The sequence below is a fragment of the Grus americana genome, chromosome 5 (genome assembly GCF_028858705.1).
Source record: "Grus americana isolate bGruAme1 chromosome 5, bGruAme1.mat, whole genome shotgun sequence".
Taxonomy (NCBI): Eukaryota; Metazoa; Chordata; class Aves; order Gruiformes; family Gruidae; genus Grus; species Grus americana.
The window spans coordinates 26,160,110-26,184,171 of NC_072856.1; the positions used below are offsets into that span (position 1 = coordinate 26,160,110).

A 24,062-nucleotide genomic window follows, 5' to 3' on the forward strand; every position below is an offset into this window, starting at 1 on the left:
GAGCTCAGGGGTAGGGTTTGTTGTTGTTGCTGTTGGGTGGGTTGGTTTTTTGGGGGGGTAATTTAAAACACGACCAAGCCATGAGCGCCAGGGAAACACGGCGTCTTCGCATCCACTTTTTGCTCGCAGAAGGGCATGACGCTCCAAACGGGCGACAAGAGGCTCGCACCGGCGGGGTCCTGCCGCTGGGAGAGGGGCTCGCCCCGGGGCGACTCAGACTCTTCCCCTGGCCGGTGGAGGAGCCCCGGGGCAGGTCTCACCGCCGTCCCCCAGAGGCGGGCGGCCCCGAGGGCGCGGGCGGGCGGCTCGGTCCCGCTCCGCGGGGCGCCGCGGTCGCTGCCGGGTGGCGGCAGGTGGTGGCCGCGCCAGCGCCCGGGGGGGAGCCCAGCGGCTCCGTCGGGCCGGGCCCCCTCGGCCGGCGGCTCCCCCCGCCCTGTGCCCGAGGGCCGCCCGGGCGGTTTTTGTCCTTAAGAGCCCCCCCGAGCCCCTGCCCGGCGGCGGGCGCAGATCGCCGCCGGCTCCGCGCTGAACTCGCAGGCTCCGGAGCAGGAGGTGGGAACCGGGGGCGGTTTGGGTTTGCTCGGCGTTTTCTGTCTTTTCCCTGCTTTGTGCGGCTTTTTGGGTTTGTTTTTTATTATTTTTTCCCCCTCCTCTCTTTCCACCCCGGGTTATTTGGAGGGAAGGCGGGAGCGCCGTGGCCCCGGGAGAGCCCTGGCTGGCCGGGCCGAGCCGGGCCGGGCGGGCCGGCGGCGCCTCCCCCCGGTTCGGGGGGTCCCCGGGCTCGGCCCCCGAACGCCCCTCTCTTCCGTTCTCCATGTCATTTCCTGTGCTAATAAGATGGTGGTCACGGCCGGGAGGGAGGGAGCCGCCGTCGCCGCCTCCGCCGAGCCCGGCCCGGCCCCGGGACCCGTCCTCGCCTGGGACTAGCCAGCGGGGCCGGCGGGGAGGGAGGGCGCAGCCAGCCGGGCTCTCCCCCCCCCCCCCCTCCCCTCCCCGGGCGGAGCGGGCCCCCCGACGCCGAGGCGGGCCCCCCGCGCCCGCAGCGCCGAGGTGAGTCAGCCCCGCTGGTAGCCAAGGTGGCCACGAAAATGGCTGCGTGAGCGCGGGGGCGGGGGGAGAACCCGGCCCAGCCCGGGGGTGAGGGGGGTTAGGGGGGGTCCGGCTTAGCGGTGCCCAGCTGAAGGGTGCCCGCAGCGGGCGGGGCGACGGCGGCGACCCGCGGGCACAGGTAGCGGCACCCCCCCACACACACCCCTCCTTTCCCCTACGGGGCGGGCGGCGCTGGGCCCGGCCCGTCCCCGCCGCTCCCCGCCGCGCCGCGGCTGCGCCCGCCCTTCCCCTCGTCGTGTCGTGTCGTTCTCCCCCCCCGCCTCTCCTCCCCGCTTCTCGCTCCATCCCTCCCTCTCGTCTGCGCGGCCGTTAGCGGGGCCGGCGAGTGACACGGCCGGCGGCCAATCGGCGGTGGGGGCGGGTGGGCGCGCGCCACATTGGAACGCGGGGGCGGGGCGGAACGGGGCGCTCCCCGGGGGTGGCGGTGGCGGGAGCCGGCGGGACGCGGCACCGACGGGTCGCGGTGTCGCAGCTGGGTGCTTGTTCGGCGGGGCCGGACGATATTATCGCGGGGTTCCCGACGCTCCGGGCTTCGCCGCGCCCCGCTCCGCCGCTGCAGCGGCGGAGCGGGGCGCGGCGAAGCCCGGAGCGTCGGGAACCCCGCGGTTGCTGCAACCCTGCTTTGCGGGCATCATGCCTGCAACATCTCTCGGGTCCATTGCGGAGTGCAACGGCAGAGTTGCCCTTGCACCGCTTAGCCAGGATACTTCATTGACTTATGTGGAAAAACTTCACCAAATGCGTATTTTTTTGGCCTTTTTCCCTCTATTATTTTTTTTTTAAGTTATTGAATCTGCCGCCTTTGCAAATGCTTCAGAAAAGCATGAAATATATATATATTTATTATGTTATTTAAACCCAATTTCTATAGTCCCTGGTGTATTCCAAGTGGAAAAGGAAGATGCCTCCAGTGTCCCACTTCTCATCCCTTAAAAAAAAAGAAAAAAAAAAAGCTGGCCTGTGGGCAAAACTGTTGGCTCGATGTTTCTTCCTCTTTTTCCAATGATTAATGCTTCTCATTAGTGGGAGGAGAACTGGCAGAACCAGCTTAAAAAGAAAAAAAAAACAAAAAAACAAACGAAAACCAACCTGACCATAAGAAAGGATTGTTTTCCAGCACTGCAGGTGTGCACAGTGTTTTGTTGAGCAGTCAAGGAGCCCCAACCTCAAATATCCAGCAGCCCCCCCCTCCCCCGATCCGGTCCTGCTGGCAAGGTTTAACTGCTGGTGGGACCAGTGGAGCGTGAGCACGCTGCCTGGGTTGGGCTGCGTGTCCCCTAAATTTCCCTTTGTGCAATCACCAAGATTATAAGCAATGAAAGTGGAAAGGGAAATGACTCTATCAACTTTCTAACGTATTGTGTATAAACCCCACAATAGACGCGCATCCCTGATGAGGACGGTGCATTTTTTTTTTTTTCAAGTGCAGGCTGCAATCGGAAACGAAAGTATTCAGATGATGCGTATTTGCTTCTTGCAAGGGGTGCTTCGACCAAAGGTGCTCCTGCTCTAAAAATAATAGTTTAGCGCAGGGCTGAGCGACGTAGGGCTCTCGAATCACGTGCAGTCTGCAAAGAGTTGAAGTGTCGGGGCTGTTGGTGTGGCCAGCGGAAGGACTGTGTTAGCAAAGGAAAGGCTGGTTAGCTGGAACCACTCACTGGGGAGGATTTGAGGTAGCCATGGGACATACTGAAGGTTGCGCTGGCTCTTGGCAAGATGCTGAGTTGACTGTTCCCACTGCGGTGTGGAGTAGCAGGATCAGGAGAAGCCACTGTCCCCTCCTGCCTGGGAGTCGTGTCAAAAGCTGCTGCTCCTCCTGTCTGTCTGTGCGGGATGCGAGGGAGGTCCTGCAGCCCCCTGCTCAGTGCTGGTTTTGATGCGCACCTTGCTGGTTTCGGGAGAGTGGCCTGTTGCCCCTCTAGCATCTTTGTGGACCGTGTGTGAAGACCAGACTGTCTGGGCCAGTTTTTGGGGGACTCTCTCATCGTGAGCCTTACTGGTCGCTGGTAGCAATTACTTGTGCTTTTTTGACAATTTAAGGAGGAAGATTATTGTGAGGGTAATACCTGATTTTAAACAATAAGGACAAAAGCAAGGACTTGTCTGAAACCTTATTTTTGATGTGCTGAGACAAGGTCGGTCTTAGTGGGATAGGGCTGGGGCAGGTTGTTTGCTCGTATTCCTTGCTGGATGCTCAAAATGGGTAAGGTTGTGACCATGACTGCTGCAAGAGGAGCCTGACGCAGGAGGGCTCCTCCGCTGCAGCAGGCTGGCTTTGCGATCGGGGGGCCATGAGCGTTGCGGTGAGTGGAAGTTGCCGCCCTGAGTCAGGAATTGCAGTGAAGTATGTATATTGAGGAGAAAAACGACAAGTCCAGGCAAGAGAGGTCTTTGGTCTTTTTATAAAAGTACCACGTACACTTTATCCTTCTGTTGGTTGTTTTTCTTTTTTTTTTGTACTATTCTTTTTTCTTTTCATAACTTCTGTCTCATGCTGGTTGATTCCCAAGCAAAGCTGTGGTTTTTTATTATTTCCCCCCCCACCCCATGTCCATTTATGCAAGAAAAGCACGTGCTTTTACCTATCTCTTTATTCTTAAAGTTGCTGTTAGCAGGGCCTCTCTCTTGCTGGTTTGGCTGTAAGTGCTACTAACCATTTCCAGAGCTTTAAAATACTGCCTAATATTCATGACATTTTGGAGTAGCATATTTAAAATGGTTATTGCCAATCTGGTGTTGTTGGCATGTGTGTGAAAATTTCTGTGGAGAAACTAAACATAGTCCCAAATACAAAATGCTTTTGTTGTTGGTTTTGTTTGTTTATTTGACAAATAATAATAATGTAGGTTAACTGGGGGACCTCCAGAAGGAAGAAATAAGATGCTAAAACTTGATCTGAAGATGCAAGGCCGGGTAGCTGTGAGAAGTAATGGCTCTTGTTCCCGGTGCTGTGAGTGCAGGTGGGAACTTTTGATGCCTGTTTTGTGTTGGGAACGTGTATCCGAGACCTATGAACAACCGGCTTTCCTAAGAAAGCCAAAACAAGGAAACATCACTTTTATCCTTCCATTTGGATTGCAGCTTTCTGGCATTTTAAGAAATCTGGAGTCGGTTGGACGTGCATCTGGGTATGCTTGACATACCTTCTTGCATCAGCGTTGAGTTCTCTGATCTGGGCTCCCACCTGAGCACAGGTCCTTCGGACCCAGGGCTGGGAGCTGCTTGAGGCACAGGTGTACCTGGTGAAGGGGGGTCGGCACGTGCAATGTCCGCTGGCGTTGAGCAAGTGGCAGAATTCCTCCCGGCCTGCTGCGGGATGCTAGCTTGGCTGCTCCGCGTCTCGCCCCTGGTTGTCATGCTTGTGGCGTGTTTCATTGCAAGTGCTCCTACACAGTGCTCCTGCCTGGAGCTCTCTTGTAGAGGGTGAACTTTCTTGGACCAGAGCTCCTGTGCAGCTGCAGACGGCTTTAGTGCCTCCTCTTGCACTGACCTCTCTGCAGTAGTGGAGCAAAGAAAGCTTTAATTTCTCAGGCTCTTCTGTTCTCCCCACGACCTCTTTTCTGCTACTGAAGGTGTTTTTAAATAAAGCCTCTAGAGCAATGGCCCTTCTAAAGCTGCATAGTGAAATGTTGCTTTTCAGGAATCCCTGCTAGTTAAACTTGCCCATGCGAGTGGATTCCAGTAGCAGTCCAATCTCCCAAAGAAAAAGCAGAGAGGACAGGGTGAGAGACAGGTTCATGTCACCCTGCCTGGCATCTTCAGAAAGAAGGCGAGGGAAAAGCGCTTCAGAAAGGAAGTTTTCAGGTAAGACTGATGAGTGATGGAAACTACAGAGCAGTCGTGTGGCTTCTTTGGAGGGTTAGAGCAGCCAAGGTGGATAGAGAAGACACCCGGTGGGGAGGGCAACACAAGCATCCCATGTTAGAGAAGTTTTTCTTTAAAATGCCCACTGTGTGATAGGCACTATGTCACTAATAGAAAAGACCAGGAGGATTGAGAGCAAGGAGGGAAAAAAGCAGAGGTGAAGGGGGTAAATTTTGACCTGACGTCTAGAATCACAGTTACCATGTGGGTTTTTAGAGGTCTAGTCACTGTCCTCACCACTTAGGCTTCAGACCTCAGCTAGAATCAGCAAAGGTGGTACTAGCACTGGCATTTTTCCTCCTTCCATCCCAAACTCTGCACATAATTGCAAGAACCTATGTTTCTGCTGAGAGACAGTCAAGCAATTAAAAATATTGACACTTAAAGCTTTGCTGTTGTGCTTCCCGCTCATTGGTATGTTTGTGCGAGCAGGATAGCTTGTATCCTTGAGAGCTGTTGTCCAAAGGCCTCCTCTCTCTGCAAGGCAGAGAGGCAGCACTCTGGCATTTCAGACTCGGAACAATTTCTCTGCAGTCAGAAGGTAAAAACATTATACATATAATTTAAGGTTTAAGCTGCAGAAACTGGCAGCCTCCAGAGAGAGATCAGTAATGCGTACTGCAGAAGACCGTTTCAGTGCAGTCCCTCGGTCACAGGCAGCCATCAATAAGGGGCCCATCAGAAGGGTACCATAAGCAAAGTCGTCCAATTTGAGCGCGCTCTGATAAATGGCTTCGTTTCTCTGGCCCCTTTCTTCTCTCCTCCTTAGGCTTTGGCTTTTCAGCAAGGCTAGTTTTACTTCGGCTGTAGTGACTCGTCCTGGAGGAGGGACTGCCGTTCTGAAATCAGAGTTGGCGCCGAGCCCTGCCGGGGCCAGCGCTCCCGGCGGCTCATCTGGACTGCCTGTGCCGCTGTCGGCGGGGGGCTGGCTTTTGCCGGTGGAGGCTTGACCGTGGGTACTGGGGGTGATGTATGAGGACAGAGCGGTGAAAGTGCATGGGAGGTGATGTGGGGGATTATCTTGTGCGGTGGCTCTAGAATTGCTTTAATTAGCTACCTCTGAGAGCCAGCGGTGCTCCTGCCTTGCACAGTGGGGAGCCAATGCGCTGAGCATCCTTTGCCGGTCCCCGAACCAGGTTGTCCCAGGGGAGTGCTGGCTCCAGGCTCCTGAGCATGGCTCAGGGCACCGGCCGTGGGCACGCAGCTCCCGCGCCCCCCACAAACACCCTTTTAGAGTATTGAAGGCTGGTATTTGGAGCTGATGTTGGTCAGCTACATCAACTGTTTTCAGGCTGATAACCAATGTGAAATATTGTCCAATACATTCCTTTTCAGTACAACAAAGCTTTATTTTGAAAATGTATCATAATACGCTGAGCGGAATTAAATGTGGACCTTCAGCTGCGGACTCAAACAGCTGAGCAGACTAAGTGTACATAGCATCTTCCTTGAAAGACATGGTTGAGTTTGATTGGGATTACCTTTCCACTCCTAGCGTGTTCCTCTTCACACCTTTCATGTGGATAAATCTTGACTTTCTCGTGTCTGCATATATCGGGGAGGGGGGGTTGCTGTTGTGGGGTTTTTTAAATTTCTTTTGTTCTGAAGCTGCTGGAGTAATTCATGTGGTCTGCTGCTTTCTTTAAATTGGAGACTTTTTGCTCGGAAAGGCTAATGCGAATGTTAAATACGCCACAGTGTGCAGAATTCAGACCTTGTATCCCTTCAGAGGAAATTAATGAAAACACTTGGAAACTGACTGCAGGAAAAATCAATACTGATGACATATGAACATACTTTTGTGAACAATAAAATAGGTTCTAGAGTTGCATGTGTACACACCTAGATATGCAGATTGTCTTTTTTGAGCTCAAATGAGATCAATCAGCTTTTGAAGAATAGAAGCTTTTTAATTACTGACTCTCTCTTCACTTTGTGATTGGGAAGAGAACTTTCTTATGTATGGTATGTGTGTAAGATGCTTTGTTCCTTGAGAAATTTTTCCTAAATCATATAGTGAAGGACCGCTGGCTGGTGGCAGCAGTACCTGACCCTCAGTGCAGAATCCCACCAGCTAACGCTGTGTTGCTGTTGCCAAGGCAGTACCTACAGAGAGGTGTATCCACTTACTGCGTCTCCTGGACGTGTTGAGAGCTAGCACCAACTAAATCAGATGCTAACATACCCTCTTTAGGTCTGATGGACTTAACTGGTGGTTGGTTGGGTTTTTTTTAACTAGGTGTCATTCTGTAGTCAGACGTTGAAATGTTGCTTTTGAATTCTCTTGGGGTAGTGGGTGAACTTTTGTAGTCCCTCAGTGACTTGCATACATGAAGTCACTGTGACGTGCTCCCTCTTCTTTTTGGACTGGAATTGAATGAATTCTTGGGCTCTTTCCATGCTTCTGCTAATCGGTGTTTTAAAAATGACCATAGCGTAGAGGACCAGGTACTTCTGTGCAACCCGGTACCTTTATGTAGAAGACGCACTTGAGGAGCAGAGTTTAAAGGAATGGACCAGAAGTGCTTGGCCCCTGCTGGAAATTTTTTTGAAGTTAGCTGCCTTAGGACATACAGGGTCTGAACACCTCTCTCTCTGTATGGAAGGGAATGTGCAGATCAAATGGTGGTGGTGGTGAATTCAGCACATGGATATCTGATTTCTTGGCAGATCTGACAGTATCTGGACCGCTGCCTGCCCCAAGGAAAAGGGGGTCGGTGTGACCCATGCTCAGCCAGTACTCATCCAAGCGGTGTAACATGAGTCCCTAACCTGTAGACAGATTTACCAGCCCTGAATAATGTCTGTTGTACTGTGAGATCTTATCTCCCTAATGGCCTGCAAGAGGGTACAAGTGAGGAGAAATAAATATGGCTCTTGCTTTTGCTTCCTCTGCATTTTGTGGAACAGTTGATTTGTTCTCATTCTGCCTGGTGTGTTGTTAGTGCTTTTAAAAGACTGAGCTAGTTTGTTAGAATTTTAGGAACAAATGAAAATATTATTTTCTCCTACCTTCTTGTTTTCCCCCCCCAAATATTCTTTCCCTTTTTGCTGAACAAGTAAAAAGAAAGGAGCTGCTTGTGTGTCCTGAAGCCCAGGTAGAGTGAAACCACTCTAACAACCATAGAGGAGCCATCATGTAACATCCTTCAACAGAAATGAACAGGCACCGACTGGACAAATGGTACCAAAGCAGAGGATTTTATCTTTATTTTGCATCTGTACCCCCAGGTCCCAATTGAATGGGGATCCCCCTGCAGTTGAGACTGCCTGCCTGGAGGTATCGGTGCTGCAGAGGCTTTACAGTTGGACCTTTGATTCCTGAAGCTTTTGAGTTGGGTGGTGGGAAGGGACATTGCTCAATAGCCAGGTGCCTGCTGGAAGTCCAGAGGCCTCTTGGAGGGGTGGGGGTTTCTCATCTGCCTTTGGGATGAAGAGCTTTAGATTGTGATTTGTAAGTAATACTGTCTGCTTGAGAAACTTTCTGTCATGTGGCTGTATCAAGGGTGAAATTGTGTTTTGTGGTTCGTGCCTTTTATGTGACAGAATTTAAGGGCAGTCTTACAAAAAACCACCAGCGTGTATAAAGGAAGACCAGTGCTCAGTTGTCACTGTTGAGCGCTTTGTTGGCTTTGTGCAGGAAAGGGGTGCTCTGGTGAAATGCACGGAGCTTTCTGACTCAGTGGGGCAGTTTGAATTTTGTGCATAGCTTGGCCGTGGCGTACAGATGTGTGTGCAAGCCTGTCTGTCCCGTCAGTCTGTCCCATCCTCTAACACCACTAGTGGAAGAAAAAGGCAGAGTACTACAGGTAATCTCTTCTTTTAAAAAAGAAAAAAGAAAAAGCTGGAACTTCTAGAAGAGTGTTGAGTGAAAGGCCGTCTTGTTAAAAGATGGATGTGCTCTCCAGAGGGTCTAATTTAGACACTGAGGAAATATATGTGGAGCTGATTGCTGGCCGGGTGCCAGTCACTGAAGGGCACCGGAGGCTGAAATGCCAGGCAGCACTGGTAGTGCTGGCACTTCAGCCTGTGACGGTTGGGTTGCATGAATTATCTCTCTGCCTTCCAGCTAATTTTATCCTGTTGATTTTTCATGAATCATTTCCCATCTCTGTGGGTTAGAAATTAAAGTGGAAGTTTGCTAGCCAGAATAGCCACATCTGCTATTTAGAAAGTAGTGTCTGGGGTTTGCTTCCTGCCCACCCCCACGCCTTCCCTTTCCCTTTTTACGTCCGTCAGTGTTCAAGTACGTGAATCCCTGGTGTCGCTCACCCACGGAAATTTTTAGGCTGGCCAGGCTGCACAAGTGCAGGGGTCCTCTGGATGCGTGTGAGCTCGCGGTGGGCGGCTGGGCGAGTGCCGAGTGCGATGTGGCAGGTCCCAGGCGTGCGGCGAGGCTGGCAGGACCTGACCGGGGTGTCCTGAATTTCCTGTGCGTGCCTTACGAAACATCAAAGGTGCTCCAGTGTCTTTTCCCTCTCCCAGCACAGCAAAAAAGCAGGAGTGCTGCGGTGGCCCAGCCTGCTGCCTGCCTACCAAGCACTTCCTCACTCCAGCCTTTTTGTCCATGGATGAGAGGAGAAGGTCATCTGGGCAGTAAATTCACCTCTCTGCTTTCTATAAAATCATCTGCGTGATGAAAAACTTAACTTTTTCAGACTCAGACACAACTTCTCTTTGTTGAGCTGTGTGTGCTTGATTGCCGTCAAGGCTGCCATCTGGGCCAGCAGCAAGGAAAGGATAAGTTGGGTATCCAGAAGTTGAGCCCTATAAGTAGGAATTCAGGGACACGCGTAGGAATTGCATGGGTCCTGTGGGCAAGCAAAGTTTTGCTGGCATCTGCACTTTGGAAAAAGCACGTTCCCTTGAAACAAAGTGAGCACTAGATAAAGAAGAGAGTCTCTAGCTTACTCATTTTTAATTGGTCTTGGTGGATCACAGCAAGTCCAGGAGACTGGAAGAGTGATTGTCTTGGGATGGTTCTGAAAATCACCGAGTGGATGGCCCAGGAAATGATAAGTTGGGTAGTGTCCTGGGTAAATATAAAGTAATTCATGCTTGAAACTTGATGTTACAGAAAATGTCTTGTACTTCTCAAACAGGTCTGATTTTGTTCTTTGCCAAGCTTACTGTTGGTTTAAAGAAAGATCTGTAGATGTGATATACTTAGGTATATATAAGGCAGTTAACTCAGTGCATGAGAATCCAATTAATATCTGATGCCAAAGAATATCAATAAAATACAAGTGGCTTAGGAAGTGAGGGTAGTGATTGATAGAGAGTCAGCATCCGATAAATAAACTGAAGTGGCAGTATAAACAGTAAGGAGGATGAAGGATACCCTAAGCTAAAGGACAGTATTAGCACACTAATAAATCAACTGTTCATGGATTAACTTTAAGATTAATGTAGAAAATGTTTTTTCAGCATCAAAAGATCAAGGCTCTGGCACTGCTGCTTTAGACTAGCAGAGCAAATAATCCAGCTCTTTTAAGCTAGACCTTGATCATTTTAGGGAAGAGTCTCTGCAACACGATATGGGGAGACTACATTTTCAAAGTAGTAGGCTCGATGACCCTTCCCTTCAAATGAGGGGAAGGGAAAAGCCAATTCTGCCTGACACTTACTCAGTGATGCAGAAGAAAACGTGACTCACCACTGGCAAAATGTGTAGATGAAAAAAGTTTCGTGAATTGTAGCTATTGATAGGGGCAGGATGGAGTAATGCAGTTTGTTTGGTAAATGGAGCCGTTGAAACAAAATCATTTTCACGCAGACAAAAGGAGAGTTATGAACCTGGAAGGGCATGTCCCGAACGTGATCTGCGAAGTGGGGCTGTCCCCCGAGCAGTCCCGTGTGAGAACGTGGGGGTCAGAATGGGCAGGCAGCTCCAGGGAGCTTTCTGTGCCAGGTCCTAGCTGGAAAAGACGACCGTGATTTTGGACACACAAACAGGAGGGTAATGAATCAGGGTGAGGACGTAGTTTTATGTCTGTAACCCTCAGATTTACTTCAGACTCATTCTGGTTGGTTTTTTGGTGCCAGCATCTTGAGGTAATGTAGAGAAAATTGGAAGAGTTACACAGAAGAATGACGAAAATTGTTGGAAAACTGAGAAGGTACTGCAAGGGTACACATCCAAGGCTCTGCTATGTATGTGTTTTTATTCAGTGCTTAGCACTATGGCTTTCCAAACACCTTTCAGTGGTGCCTTAAGGAACAAGGCTTACATCTGCCACTGGGTTGTACTTTTATTCTGTCCTTGGGGAGAAGAACGTTGGTGGAATAGCATCTTGTTTTATTACTGAGGTTTTGTGTCTGTTTGTTTTAACTTTATAAATGTAGGTATATATTTATGTTGAAGAAGCCAAAGGCAAAGAAGTGCAACTGGCAGTCCTGACCAAAGATGGTGAGGTTTGTTACAGCCATTAACCTGGGAAGCAATTCTTTCCATTTTCTCAAAGCAGCGTCCCAACGTGCCGGGTATTTCAGCCTTTCCTGCTGGGTTGCAGGACCCTTTGAAGGAACTGCTGACTGGTGCCCACAACTAGAGAGTTCACATATAGCTTGTCTACGATGGGGATTAACAGTTGGAATGAACTTCTGATGAAGTGTTGGCTTCTCTTCCCTGTGCTAGACTGGGATGCAAATTTTGTCCTGTTTGTAGGCTAAAGGTAAGGACATGTGACGTACAGGGGATCAGTCAGGTTGACCTAATTCTCCTTTCTGCCCTTAAACTGTGAATCTGTGGGATCAATGCAGGGAGCTGAATACAGCAAAAATGAGAAGTTTCCAGTTTACAGGAATTATTTTTAATATATGTTAAAAACACAAGTCACGTATTCTTTCAGCTGCAGTAAGTAGCTGCCTTGGCTCCGTGGCATGCCACACTCTTTCAGAGGCTTCTAGGCTGCATGGGAACTTTACATTGTCAGAATCCCACTGTGTTGAGTCCTTACTCAACACTTAACGTAGAGAAGTTGCACCAAATAATAGCTGATTTCCAGAGGCTTGTGCTGATCCATGACACTAACTTTCTACTCTGAGATCAACAAAGGGCAAGTGCTCCCAACTGACCGTAATACAGAATTTTGTGACAAATCTTGTAAAGTCAGCAGCATTTTCCACCTTCGCTGGAAGCCACCATAAGACAAACTTAAGAATGGTTCAGGGTTTGTTTCAGAGGTTCTTTTCCTTCTTCCCCCTCTGAAACATGTCTGTCATGAAGTAGATCATGGCAGGTTTTGATGGCATGTTTTGCCAGCAAACCATGCAAGAGTGACAGTGGGAACGCATCTCACATCCACTTAAAATGACAGGAGGAATTCCATGTTGGCACATGGGAATTTCCCTGTCCCCAGCCTGTCTGCAGTCGGGATGACACCGGGAACTTGGTGTTGTGGCACCCTGATGCTGTTTGTCGTGTTGGTTGCTGGTCTTGAACAAGTCATTGAAACCGCTGGGAACTCTCAGCCCACCCTGCTGTGAAATGGATTTAAGTCTTGTGGTTTTGAAGCTTGCTCTCCAGACTTCTTCAGAAAGCTGCAGCAAAACTGGTGGTGCTTCCAGGTATCTTTCTTGTAGTCCTGACCTTCTTCAGTGTTTTCAGAATTACAACCTCAAACTGTTTCTTGCCTTCTGGTGAATTTATGGCTACTGACTGTAGTGGAGTACTTGGCAATGATTTGAACAAGTCCTAGTCACAGCCTACGCTGCTCAAATCCTACATCATCCATGCCCTATAATTTTCACTAATTAAGTTTGAATTTGTGACTGCCCCAGCTTGTCTCCAGCTGGGCAGGCTGCATTCAGCCCTGCTCTGCAGCTGTCAGAGAAGAGCCCTGGCCTTGCATCAACCTGGGAGGCAGGTCATCAGGTCTTGCCCTGCCACCAGCCTTCACCATGCCGGGATGCTGCTCTGCTGCACTGCTGCATGGAGGACAGCTCCTCCCACAGTAACGCTGTACTTCAGAGGGGAAAGTTAAGCCAACGCTGTGGCAACTGTCAAGGCGAAAGCAATTTTCCCAGTGGAGCATGGGGTTAGTGTCTGTGGACAGTGGTACTCCTCTGAGCAAACTGGTTCTCCCTCTTATTTTGTGGGATCTCTCGGTGTTTGCATTGGCTGCAGTCATGAGCTGCGTAGCCAGCTGGTACTTCATAAAGTGACCTGAAATGGTTGGCATGGCCGAGGACCTCGGTAAGTGAATTCACCTCGGGGAAAACAGTCAGCCTGGGTCTTTCATGCCTGTTTGGGGGGAAGCTTGGAGCCTTGAATGCTGTGCTTTATTCCCCCTTCTCAGCTTGTCAGTAGCTGACTGTTCTGGCTTACTATTTCTGGTAATAATATGCAACTGTAGAAAAAGCATATGAATTCAAGTCCATCTTTCACCATGGGCCCGCACTTTAAAATGTGGTACAAGCTACGCAAGATCTTTCTTAAAAGAAGAGGGGATGACCTCCAGAAGGCTGGCAGTGAGAAACTGAGTGAAGGAGCTGTGTGCTGAGGAGGGGATGGATTCCTATACGGCTATTTCACATGCAAGAATGTCCCAATCTGGGAAACGTGCCAGCAAAATGTAAAATTAAAGCTCTGTTTTGGAGGCTGATCCAGGCAGATAAGAGTCTGTGGCTGTTAACTAATAACTACAAGAGGGGCAGTGATAAAGGCGGCATACTTGAGGACAGGAATTCACAGGTTCGTTCATGCTTAACCCCATTTGGACATTTTTTTCCTGCATTAGAGATTAACAGCTCAGATGTTCTTGTGTTTTCTGCTTCCCTGATTGTGAGCAACATGGTAAAACCGCTGGAGATCTTAAAATGTATCGTGTAGAAACGTGACAGGTCCTTGCCTACTTTGTAAAGAAAATGGTAGAGGTTATGTGGCATTGCCTGTGAACCCCAGGGATGCCTCTTGGGATTTGTAGCAGTCACACTGGTATCCTGGGCATCATGCCTCATACCACGAGTGCCTTTGCTGTCCAAAGGACTTGATGTTGTGTGCCAACAGCACCTGGATCTTCACAGCATCCCTCTCACCTAGGGATTGTCCTCTCTGACATGCTGCTATGACTTTGCAGTAGGCTGTGTGCACACTGACATTGCAAGGACTGACTGATGGGCACAGGGACACGCACGTGGGAGGATGAGTACCCCCTGGGAGTACCTTCAGCAGTAACCAAGGAGTCTGCCCTGCTTATAGAGTCATAGAATGGTTTGAGTTGGAAGGGACCTCAAAGATCATCTAGTTCTAACCAACCACCCTGCCATGGGCAGGGACACCCTCCACTAGACCACGTTGCCCAAAGCCTCATCCAACCTGGCCTTAAACACTTCCAGGCATGGGGCCTCCACAACCTCTCCGGGCAACCTGTTCCAGAGTCTCACCACCCTCACAGTAAAGAATTTCTTCCTAATATCTAATCTAAATTTACCCTCTTATAGTTTAAACCCATTATCCCTTGTCCTATCACAACACTTTCTGATAAACAGTCCCTCTCCTTGCTTTGCTCCTATGCTTGCATGGTGTTTCTCCACATCACCTGAAATCTTCAGAGGATCTTCATATTTAGGTGTTAGAACAAACACAACTATAAAAATGACAAAAAAAAAAATAATGGAGTGAAAAGTGCAGAATGTGAACTATACTCTTATAGTTGTGGAAAGCTAAAGGGGGAGGAGAAGGGGCAAGAAAAACTAATGGGCAGTGAAATTAGGAAAAATTAAAAGCAGCTTTAAAAACAGCAGAAGCTAAAAGTCCTAAAAGCATATTTGTCTACTGATGCCTGGAACTGGAGAAATGTTGAATGTTTCTTTCTTGTAGCTGGCGGAAAAGCTAGATGATGGTACCAGTTACAGCAGCAGTGTAATGCTCTCTGTTTTAGCAGTAGCTTGGGAAATTACCAAACAGCAGCTACTACAGCAGTACATTCTTAAGTTTGCTGTTCTGGCTAACTTGCGTCCAGGGATTTTAAAAAGGCTGGCTGACCAGTGCGCTCTGAGCCATAAATGCTAATTTAAAAAAAAAAAAAAGTATATGTGATGAGTTAGACTGAAAAAAATGTTGTGTGTGAGTCATAAACAAGTAAGCTAGTACCAAGTCTAATGTGGGCAAACTAGAATACTAGGCTACCTGCAGTCTGATGTTGGCTTCCAGTAAAATAATGTAATAGGTGACAGGGATTGGATTGCTCATGATTTAAGGGGTGTTAATTGTAATAATCAGTCTGTACAGATTTTTTAAAAATAGGTCTTTTCTAACATGGTGTGATTTTTTTTTTCTGATGTTGCTGTAATTTTGCTTGGTAAAGGTAAAAGTGTTGGAACGTCTTGCATGTTTAATGCACTGAAGTTGTGCCACAGGTCATCGGAACAAGCAGCTAGAATGATTCGATGTGTCACACACTTTTGGAGCAGGTCCAGAGGAGGGCTACAGAAATGATCAGAGGGCTGGAGCACCTCTCCTGTGAGGACAGGCTGAGAATGTTGGGGTTGTTCAGCCTGGAGAAGAGAAGGCTCCGGGGAGACCTTATTGCAGCCTTTCAGTACTTAAAGGGGGCTTGTAAGAAAAATGGGAACAAACATTAGCAGGGCCTGTAGTGGTAGGTCAAGGGGTAATGGTTTTAAGCTAAAAGAGGGTAGATTTAGACTAGATCTAAGGAAGAAATGTTTTAGGATGAGGGTGGTGAAACACTGGAACAGATTGCCTAGAGAGCTGGTAGATGCTCCATCCCTGCCAGTGTTTAAGGCCAGGTTGGACAGGGCTCTGAGCAACCTGATCAGGTTGAAGATGTTCCTGCTTATTGCAGAGGGATTGGAACTACGTGACCTTTAAAGGTCCCTTCCAACCCAAACTATTCTATGATTCTATGAACAAACAAAAACCTGACTGTGGTGGGTTGACCCTGGTTGGGGGCCAGGTGCCCACCAGAGCCGCTCTGTCACTTCCCTCATTCACTAGATGGGGGAGAAAAAGTATAACGAAAAGCTTATGGGTCGAGATAAGGACAGGGAGAGATCATTCACTAATTATTGTCATGGGCAAACCAGACTGAACTTAAGAATTTAATCTAATTTGTTACTAAGCAAAACAGAGTAGAGGAACGAGAAATAAAATCAAAACACCTCCCCCCACCCCTCCCATCTTCCCGGGCTCAACTTCACTCCCGGCTTCAACGTCCGCCCCCCTCAGCGGGGGGACGGGGAATGGGGGTTACGGTCATCACACATTGTTTCTGCCGCTTTTTCGTCCTCAGGGGGAGAACTCCTCTCATTGATCCCCTGCTCCAGCATGGAGTCCCTCTCATGGGAGACAGTCCTTCACGAACTGCTCCAGCGTGGGTCTCTCCCACAGGGTGCAGACCTTCAGGAGCAGACTGCTCTGGCGTGGGGTCCCCCATGGGGTCACAAGTCCTGCCAGCAAACCTGCTCCAGCGTGGGCTCCTCTCTCCACAGGGGCCACAGGTCCTGCCAGGAGCCTGCTCCAGTGTGGGCTTCCCACGGGCCACAGCCTCCTTCAGGTGCCTCCACCTGCTCCAGCGTGGGGTCCTCCACGGGCTGCAGGTGGAATCTCTACACCCCCTCATCCTTCCTCCATGGGCTGCAGGGGGACAGCCTGCTTCACCATGGTCTTCACCACGGGCTGCAGGGGGATCTCTGCTCCGGCGCCTGGAGCACCTCCTTCCCCTCCTTCTGCACTGACCTTGGTGTCTGCAGAGTTTCTTACATCTTCTCACTCCTCTCTCCGGCTGCAAAAGCTCTCTCTCTAACTGTTTTTTTTTCTTCTTAAATATGTTATCACAGAGGCGCTGATTGGCTTGGCCTTGGCCAGCGGCGGGTCTGTCTTGGAGCCGGCTGGCATTGGCTCTATCAGACACAGGGGAAGCTTCTAGCTGCTTCTCACAGAAGCCACCCCTGTAGCCCCCCCGCTACCAAAACCTTGCCACACAAACCCAACACACTGACTAAATTAAAGGCCTCAGACAGTGAAAGGAGAGCCATTGCTGATAGTGTATTTCTAGTAGTGTCAACTGGGAATTGTTTTTTTTGGCTTGATGCTAATCAAGAGGTGGGTGTTGTTCTCTTCTCCCAAGTAACCAGTGATAGGTCGAGAGGAAATGGCCTCAGATTGCACCAGGGGTGGTTTAGATTGGATGTGAGGAAAAGTGTCTTCCCGGAAAGGGTTGTCAAGCATTGGAACAGGTTGAGTCACCATCCCTGGAGGTATTCAAAAGATATGTTGATGTGGCGCTTAGGAACGTGGTTTAGTGGTGGACTTGGCAGTGTTAGAATTACGGTTGGACTTGATGATCTTAAAGGCCTTTTCCAGCCTAAATGATTCTATGATTCTAAGTTGTCAGTGTCCTGGAAGAAAACACAATGCTAATTTGCATTATGTTTGTGGGCAACACAAAGTCTGGGCAAGCCACAAGTAATGAAAAGAGGCAAGTTAGTGGTGGAGTTGTGATAGCATGTATGCTGGGCGAAACAACAAGTTGTGTGAATGTCTTAAAAGCGGGCACGTAGTTGCAGAGCAGGTAGGAGGGCTGGCAAGGGGTGCGTGGTGGCCTGGGAGCTGTTGCAGGAGCTAGGGCTCTTACAGCAGCACGGAGGTTCACCAAACACAAAACCCCAGCTGCACACGGTGGCCAAAAAGTAAATGCGGTACTTGGACACAAACATGGAAATCCTGAGCAGAGGCAGGGAGGGTGTTATCTCGGTGCAAGGTGCTGCTCCCGTCAGTGCAGGAGTGCTGCGGCTGGTGCTGCGCAGGAATGTTGCTGATAACAATGAATGTTGGAGGGAGTTCAGGGAGGACTACAAGAGGGGAGGGCTGCAAAATGTGCCGCACAGTAAAATGAGGAGCTCTGTGTGTAAAATAAACACTGGATTTCTTCTTTCTTTTTTTTTTTTATTTTTTTTGTTGGAGGAATGCTGCATTTTAACCAGGAGTTCACTGAAAGAAGCGCAGCGGCCTGCCTTGCACAGGTCAGACTGCGCTGTCACAGGGTCTCTCTTGCTCCGTAACGGAGGAGTCTCCACGAGGGAAGAGTGGGAAAGGAAAAGCCATTGTTTCTGCAGAGACAGATGTCTGCATCTCTTCCTACTGAAGCCTTGGGGGTTGTGGGTGTTTTAACTCCAGGTGCCTTGTCCACCAGACTTCCAAAACGGGTGGGTTTTCTGACCGAGAGCATCAGCCCTGCAGCCAGCATCCGCCTCTCCTGCACCAGCGCAGGCCCCACAGCTAACCAGCTCTGGGGCAGCACCCCTCTCGTTTTTTAACATTTTCCCCCTCCCCCAGCTGCTGCTTTTTCCCTCCTGAGCTGCTTTACTACACACTTTTCAGGAAAGACTTTTCCTTCTCCTCAGGGAAGGGCAGGTAGCCCCTGCCTGCAGCACTGGCTGATGCACGGGGACAGGACTGGAGAGCTTCTGTCTCGCTCCAGAGAGTGCAGAGCAGAGGCTCAGCCTGCCAAAATAATCAGCCTTTCCTTGCCCTTAATATCGCTTTCCTTCTGACTGGCTGTGGTAATTCTGAAAGAAAATATATCTTGTCTTGGGCATCTTGTAAAGGCTTAAAAGTACGTGTGTTTGCATGTATGTAGTTGTACTTATGCTGAGGCTTTGCTTTCAGAGCACTGTATGAATATTAACTATTGCTTCCTTGATACAGGCTCGATAAAGGTCTTTCAGGCTGCACATTGGCATGTGAGAAGTTGGGCTGGAAAAATTAATTATTTGTCCCCTAGCACAAAGAGGAGCCACAGAGGCTGGGAATAGCATTCCTTCTTGCTGTAAACAGGGCACAAATGCAGACCAGACTTCCATGGTGCTCAGTCCCGTACAAGCACGTGTAGAATAAGAAAATCCCTGTCTAAAGGGGTTTGTGACCTCAGAACACGAATTTTGGGGTGCCCACAGTCAAGTTGCGATGGGGATGGGCTCTTCCACCAGCTCCCCTGACACAAGGGGTCTGATCAGCTGGTGAGGCCCCTCCATCAGGCGCTGTGACTATGCAGAGCGTGCCATCGGGCAGTGGACATGGAAAGGAGGATCACAGGGGACTTTGGGGGGAGCAGCTTTGAAGTCTGTCCAATCTGGTATGGTGTCTGAGAGCAGCCCGTTTGTGTGCCTTGGAGGAAGTCTTAAGACGAACGCAATGAAGAGATGAGCGGCGCTCTGCTTTATTCCTTGTCTCAAGCTGGGATGCTCTGAAGCTTAGTGGCCCTTCCAAAAATCTTAGTATTAATTAAACCAATTCTGAATTATCGTCACTTGCCTTATCAATATTTTCTCTTCAGCACCATCCCATGATGGGGGGGAGTAGGGAAGTGTTATTGTTTTGGAGCTTGCTGTCCTTGGACATTACTAAGTGGTTCCTGGCTCTTGCATTTTGCTGAGGGAGAAGCATTTTCACTACAGTGGCTTGTGTGCTGGAAGGGTGGTGGTAGCTCAGCTCTGGTCATCGAAGGGACAGGAAGATTGAGAGCATGACTTGTGCAATTTTGGTGGGGTCCTGCAGGGCACTGTAGGTACTTATCTGTTTGTCAGAGGTGTCCAGAGCACATGGAAAGCTCCATCTGCAAGGGTGTAGTAAACCATGCTCTGTTCCTAGATGGAGACTGGCATATGTTATATTTGTAGACGGATCCTATGCCATGACCTGCGTTCCACTTTCTTGTCATTCTGTCCCCAAAGACTTGCTCTGAGGTAGTGGTGCTCTGTGTTTACATAGCACATCCCACCCATCAGTCTTAAATTCCATGCGCAACATTTTTAATGGGCACTGCGGAACATATTTGAGATTCCCCGTGCTTCAGGTTGCTCCACGGTGTCTCACGCTCTTCACCTGACCTGTGACTGAACTGCTTTTTCCTCCCCGGCACGGGAAGGTGTTTCCACCTAGGTGCCCCAGCGCGATGGCAGCTCTTGGTGCCAGGAGGGAGCCTGCTCTGCTGGCTGCATCCTGGCCTGGGGGAGGAAGGCTGTGGTTCCAGGGGGAGGAGGGTTGTGATTTCCTGGCTGCTCATTTTTCTCCTCCCTTCTTTCATTCTTTTTCAGAACATGAGTGAAAACTTGAAGGACTGTTTGATCCAGACCCAGGCTTCCTTAGGGGAGATGGTGACAATAAAAAAGGAGGCCTGCTCTCCGCACCGGGACCAGGAATATGGACAGCCTTGGTACGCCGCTGAGCTTCAGTCCAATGTACTCTCACCTCCTTCTCTCCACTTGCCCCCACAGCTTAAAGTTATTTTTGAGGGATACACTTGAACCTTTCAAAGTTACTAAAACCCTCCCTTGCGAGGTCTGCCTTGAGGTGTGTGACAGGGTGGTCACCTGCTCGTGCCAGGCACATGTCTGCTACGTATCTGCTAGTTCGCCTCATGCCTTGTGGTGCTGGCATGCTTTGAGGGCTGTGCCTTGCCTCTGAGCAGCAGCGCTGCCTCTCTGCTCATGGGAGTCCCCTCTGCCACTCTCCTGCCCGGTGTGGGACATGCTAGGCATGTGCTACGTGTGGAGGTGCTCTAGCTGAAGCCGCTACCTGCTGTAGGCTTTAGCCTTAAACCTTAAGGTACTAGCTTTTGGCAGGTTGGATGGCAGGTTGAATCATTTCTCTGCTGCAGGCTGGGGGAGTAAGAGCATTGTTCAGACCCTGCTGCCTCTGCTCCTCTCTGTGTGCAGTCCCAATGTCTTGGTAGGTTAACGTCATCTTTCTGTTGTTCCCTCCCCAGCTCTGGAAGGCCTGACCCGCAGTCCATGGAGGTGGAGCCCAAGAAACTGAAAGGGAAACGAGATTTGATCATGACCAAGAGCTTTCAGCAAGTGGATTTCTGGTGTAAGTGTCTTGTGAGTGAGGGAAAAGCAATGTCGCCGCTTGTATAGACTTTGGTCTTTCCTAGTTGGTGCCCTGCTGGTTTGGGGCGGGAAGCGGGGAATAAAAAAGCCAGAGGCAAATTTGCATGCTGTCCTGAAAAGACTAACACATTTGATAGGGAAGCTGCTGCACAAAAGCAGCTTATCCGTTGTGGGGCTGTGCAGCGGCGGAGAGGTAGGTCGAAAGTGTGCTGGAAACATGAAAATGCACATGGGAAAAGCCTAAGAGTCAAAGGCTTGAATTCAGAAACTGCGAAGGGAGCATTACGCAGATGACAGCTCTTTCCCTTCCCCCATATTCTGGGAAAGAAAACTGGTGCCAGGTACATTGGCATACCTACAAAATATCAAATTGTAGTCCTAAGTCCCTGTCTGGCCACAGAGCAGGTGCCTGGGGATGCTGTTTCTCTCCCAAGCACAGAATGAAGGCTGCACGACAAGGGTGTTTGTTTTCAGAGATATTTGTTTTAGTTCCCCTCTGGTGTGTGGGCAATCAAACCTTTGGGCTAGAGGACATCTCTGCTAACCGGTGATGTGCAAGGAGCTCCCAACCTCTGTCTCTGCAGACAGTAACAGGGCCTTTCCCTGTCCATGTAGCCATTGGTGGCGAATCCGTGTAGGGCACCAGGGCTGACACACGCACAGGCGTTGGTCGGACAGGTGTGGGCTGGGGCAGAGCCCTTCTTGAGAGACGTGTGGCGAAACAAGTGAGCAGCTGGTAAAGTGTCTGGTGTGTGGAGGCTTTGGGGAAGGCCGGCAGGAGGACAGGGAGCTGGGGCGTGCTGTCCTGAGTGCTGTGCGTCCCAGGAGGTGTGCGAGCCTGTGCGGGCGTCACGTCTGCCCGACCTAACCGCTGCTCTCCTTGCACCCGCAGTCTGCGAGTCCTGCCAGGAGTACTTCGTGGATGAGTGTCCGAACCACGGCCCCCCGGTGTTCGTGTCTGACACCCCAGTGCCTGTTGGCATCCCTGACCGGGCAGCACTGACCATCCCGCCGGGAATGGAGGTGGTGAAAGAGCCCAACGGGGAGAACGACGTGCGCTGTATGAACGAGGTGATCCCCAAAGGTCACATCTTCGGGCCATACGAGGGGCAGATCTCTAGCCAGGACAAGTCCGCAGGATTCTTCTCGTGGCTGGTGAGTGATGTGTCTCCCCTACAAAGTGATGCCCCAGCCATGCAGCTCAGACCTGGGGGACTGACGGGCCTGTGGAGCCAGACCTTAGCCATCTTCCTCCTTCTCTGAATATCTTCTGCTGACCCACATGGGCAGTAGGCAAACATTGACCTGCCATAATTATTAGCTGCTTAAGGGTATAGATAAGTGAAAGAAGGCCAGGTGCCATGGCACCTGAGTTCATTTCACAGACGTAGGAATCAGAGCTTGCTTCTTCTTTCCCCCTTGCCGTGTTCTTCCATCCATCCCCGCTCAACGTCAAGGGCTCCTCCAGTACCTTTCTCTGCTCTGGTCATCATTTTGAGGACAGAGGATGGATTGTAGAGCTCTCTCGTGGGCCTGCAATACTCCCTCCCAGCCCACTTGAGCAGAGCAGGTGGCCCAAGAGGCCAGGAAAGAGGAGATCCAGTCCATCAGGAGCTGATCTACATGCAGACTCCAGTACCAAAACCCATATTTTTTTACCTTGGTACTACAGGCTTCAGTTAGCCTATGAGATAGAGATGTCACTAGATTGATGGATATTAATTATTATGAGAAATGAGATGTAGGACTTGAGTTATAGGTGGGGAAAAAATTGAGAGCTGCTGATATGAAATGCTGCTCATGCCTTTCAGTCTTTAAAATAAATGTGTGTCTCAGCCCTATCCTGAACGGGTAGTTAATCTTTTATATCTCAGGACTGTTAAAAAATTTTGTCAGCTGCATACATAGTTCTGTGTTACGGATATTTGTACATGGGAAAGTGTCTCTTAGTTCAGAGTAGCCTCCACACGCATATCTGGGGCAGCAGCCTGTAGTACTAGGGGAGCTGAGATTCATGGCGTAGTTTCATGACTTAAGGCTAGAACCAAATCAGTGATTTGAGAGTCGTAGACCTCATGTCTGGACCAGCTAGTTGACATGCAGCATCTATTCTCTTGTTCCACAGATTGTTGATAAGAACAACCGTTACAAATCTATCGATGGGACAGATGAAACCAAAGCAAACTGGATGAGGTGAGTCCAGTTCTCTTCTGCCTTCCCTTTTGGGGCTCTGTCTTCCAGAGAGAGGCCATCAAACAGTCCTTGTTATTTTGTGTGACAGAAAAACAAACCAAAATGCCACAACCCCTTCTATAAAGGGTGTGCTTGTGCTTTTTCAGTATTTATTGTGATGAGAATCCTTTGGACTCAGATTCAATGAAAGGGACTAAAACAAGGATGTGTGTATGTAGGATGGCTATTTTCTGGAATGAGGACAAGTGATAAAGACGATCCTATGTACCCACTCTTACAAACGCTGACAGGTCTCACTCCACTTTTTTAAATTTTTTTTTTTACTTTATGATCAAATATTTGCAAAATGCTTTGCATTATCCCGAAGGTAACATTTTATTTTGTTTGGGGTTTTTTGTCTTTTCCCATTTGACAGATATTGAAAGAGGTGCTTTTTTGTTTGGGGTTTTTTTTTTCCTTTTTTTTTCTGGGCTTCACTTGAAACAGTTGTCTGTGGTGGCTGTCACTGGTAGTGTCAGCTTTACTGTGTTAGGAGAAATACGGAGTGAGTTGCTGCAGCTCAGAAGGCAGAAATCATGCGTGTGCTTGCGCTCCCTCTGCCGGCCCCAGGACTAAGGGAGCAGAACCCAAACACCAGTCAGTACTGAACCAGGAGCGGGGCTGGCTCTGGTTTGTTGACTGCAGCAGTAAGGGAACATGTTTAATGATATGTATCTGCAAAATGTAGGTCGCTCTTGCAGCCTCCTGAGGCGGAGGCAAAGCACTGAAGTGCCTCGTGCGTAGGGTGAGCCACCAGAATGGGACATCGCTGCATACTGTGGCCTGTCTCACATTAGGACCAATCCTGCTTTCAGGGGTGAATTTTGGAAGCGGTTGTTGTCAAGAAAGCATTTCATGTAAGAGTAAAGCAGCATGGGAATTAACTGGTTCATTGGCCTGGATGCCTAGGATTTTCAGTTGTCACTCACTGAGGGAAGAGAGAGCGTGAAATACAGGTAGATGCAAGACTGACCTAGCTGGTCAAAGCTGATTGCACTACT

The 24,062-nt window shown here is 49.6% G+C and overlaps 1 protein-coding gene across 5 annotated transcripts in view; it reads left to right on the top strand.

The window, feature by feature from the left end:
- Window positions 1-301: 301 nt before the first annotated feature.
- Window positions 302-24,062, top strand: part of PRDM11 (PR/SET domain 11) — a 48,629-nt gene continuing 24,868 nt past the window's right edge. Inside the window, exons 1-5 of one of the 5 annotated variants that reach the window (XM_054826195.1) lie at window positions 302-552; window positions 20,035-20,153; window positions 20,706-20,809; window positions 21,722-21,984; window positions 22,955-23,022. In XM_054826195.1, coding sequence (XP_054682170.1) covers window positions 20,038-20,153; window positions 20,706-20,809; window positions 21,722-21,984; window positions 22,955-23,022 — 551 coding nt within the window. In that variant the 5' untranslated portion in view covers window positions 302-552; window positions 20,035-20,037. Of the gene's footprint in view, window positions 553-797; window positions 1,051-20,034; window positions 20,154-20,705; window positions 20,810-21,721; window positions 21,985-22,954; window positions 23,023-24,062 lie in introns of those variants that run through there. The other 4 variants (XM_054826194.1, XM_054826198.1, XM_054826200.1 and 1 more) reach the window with 4 other exon arrangements.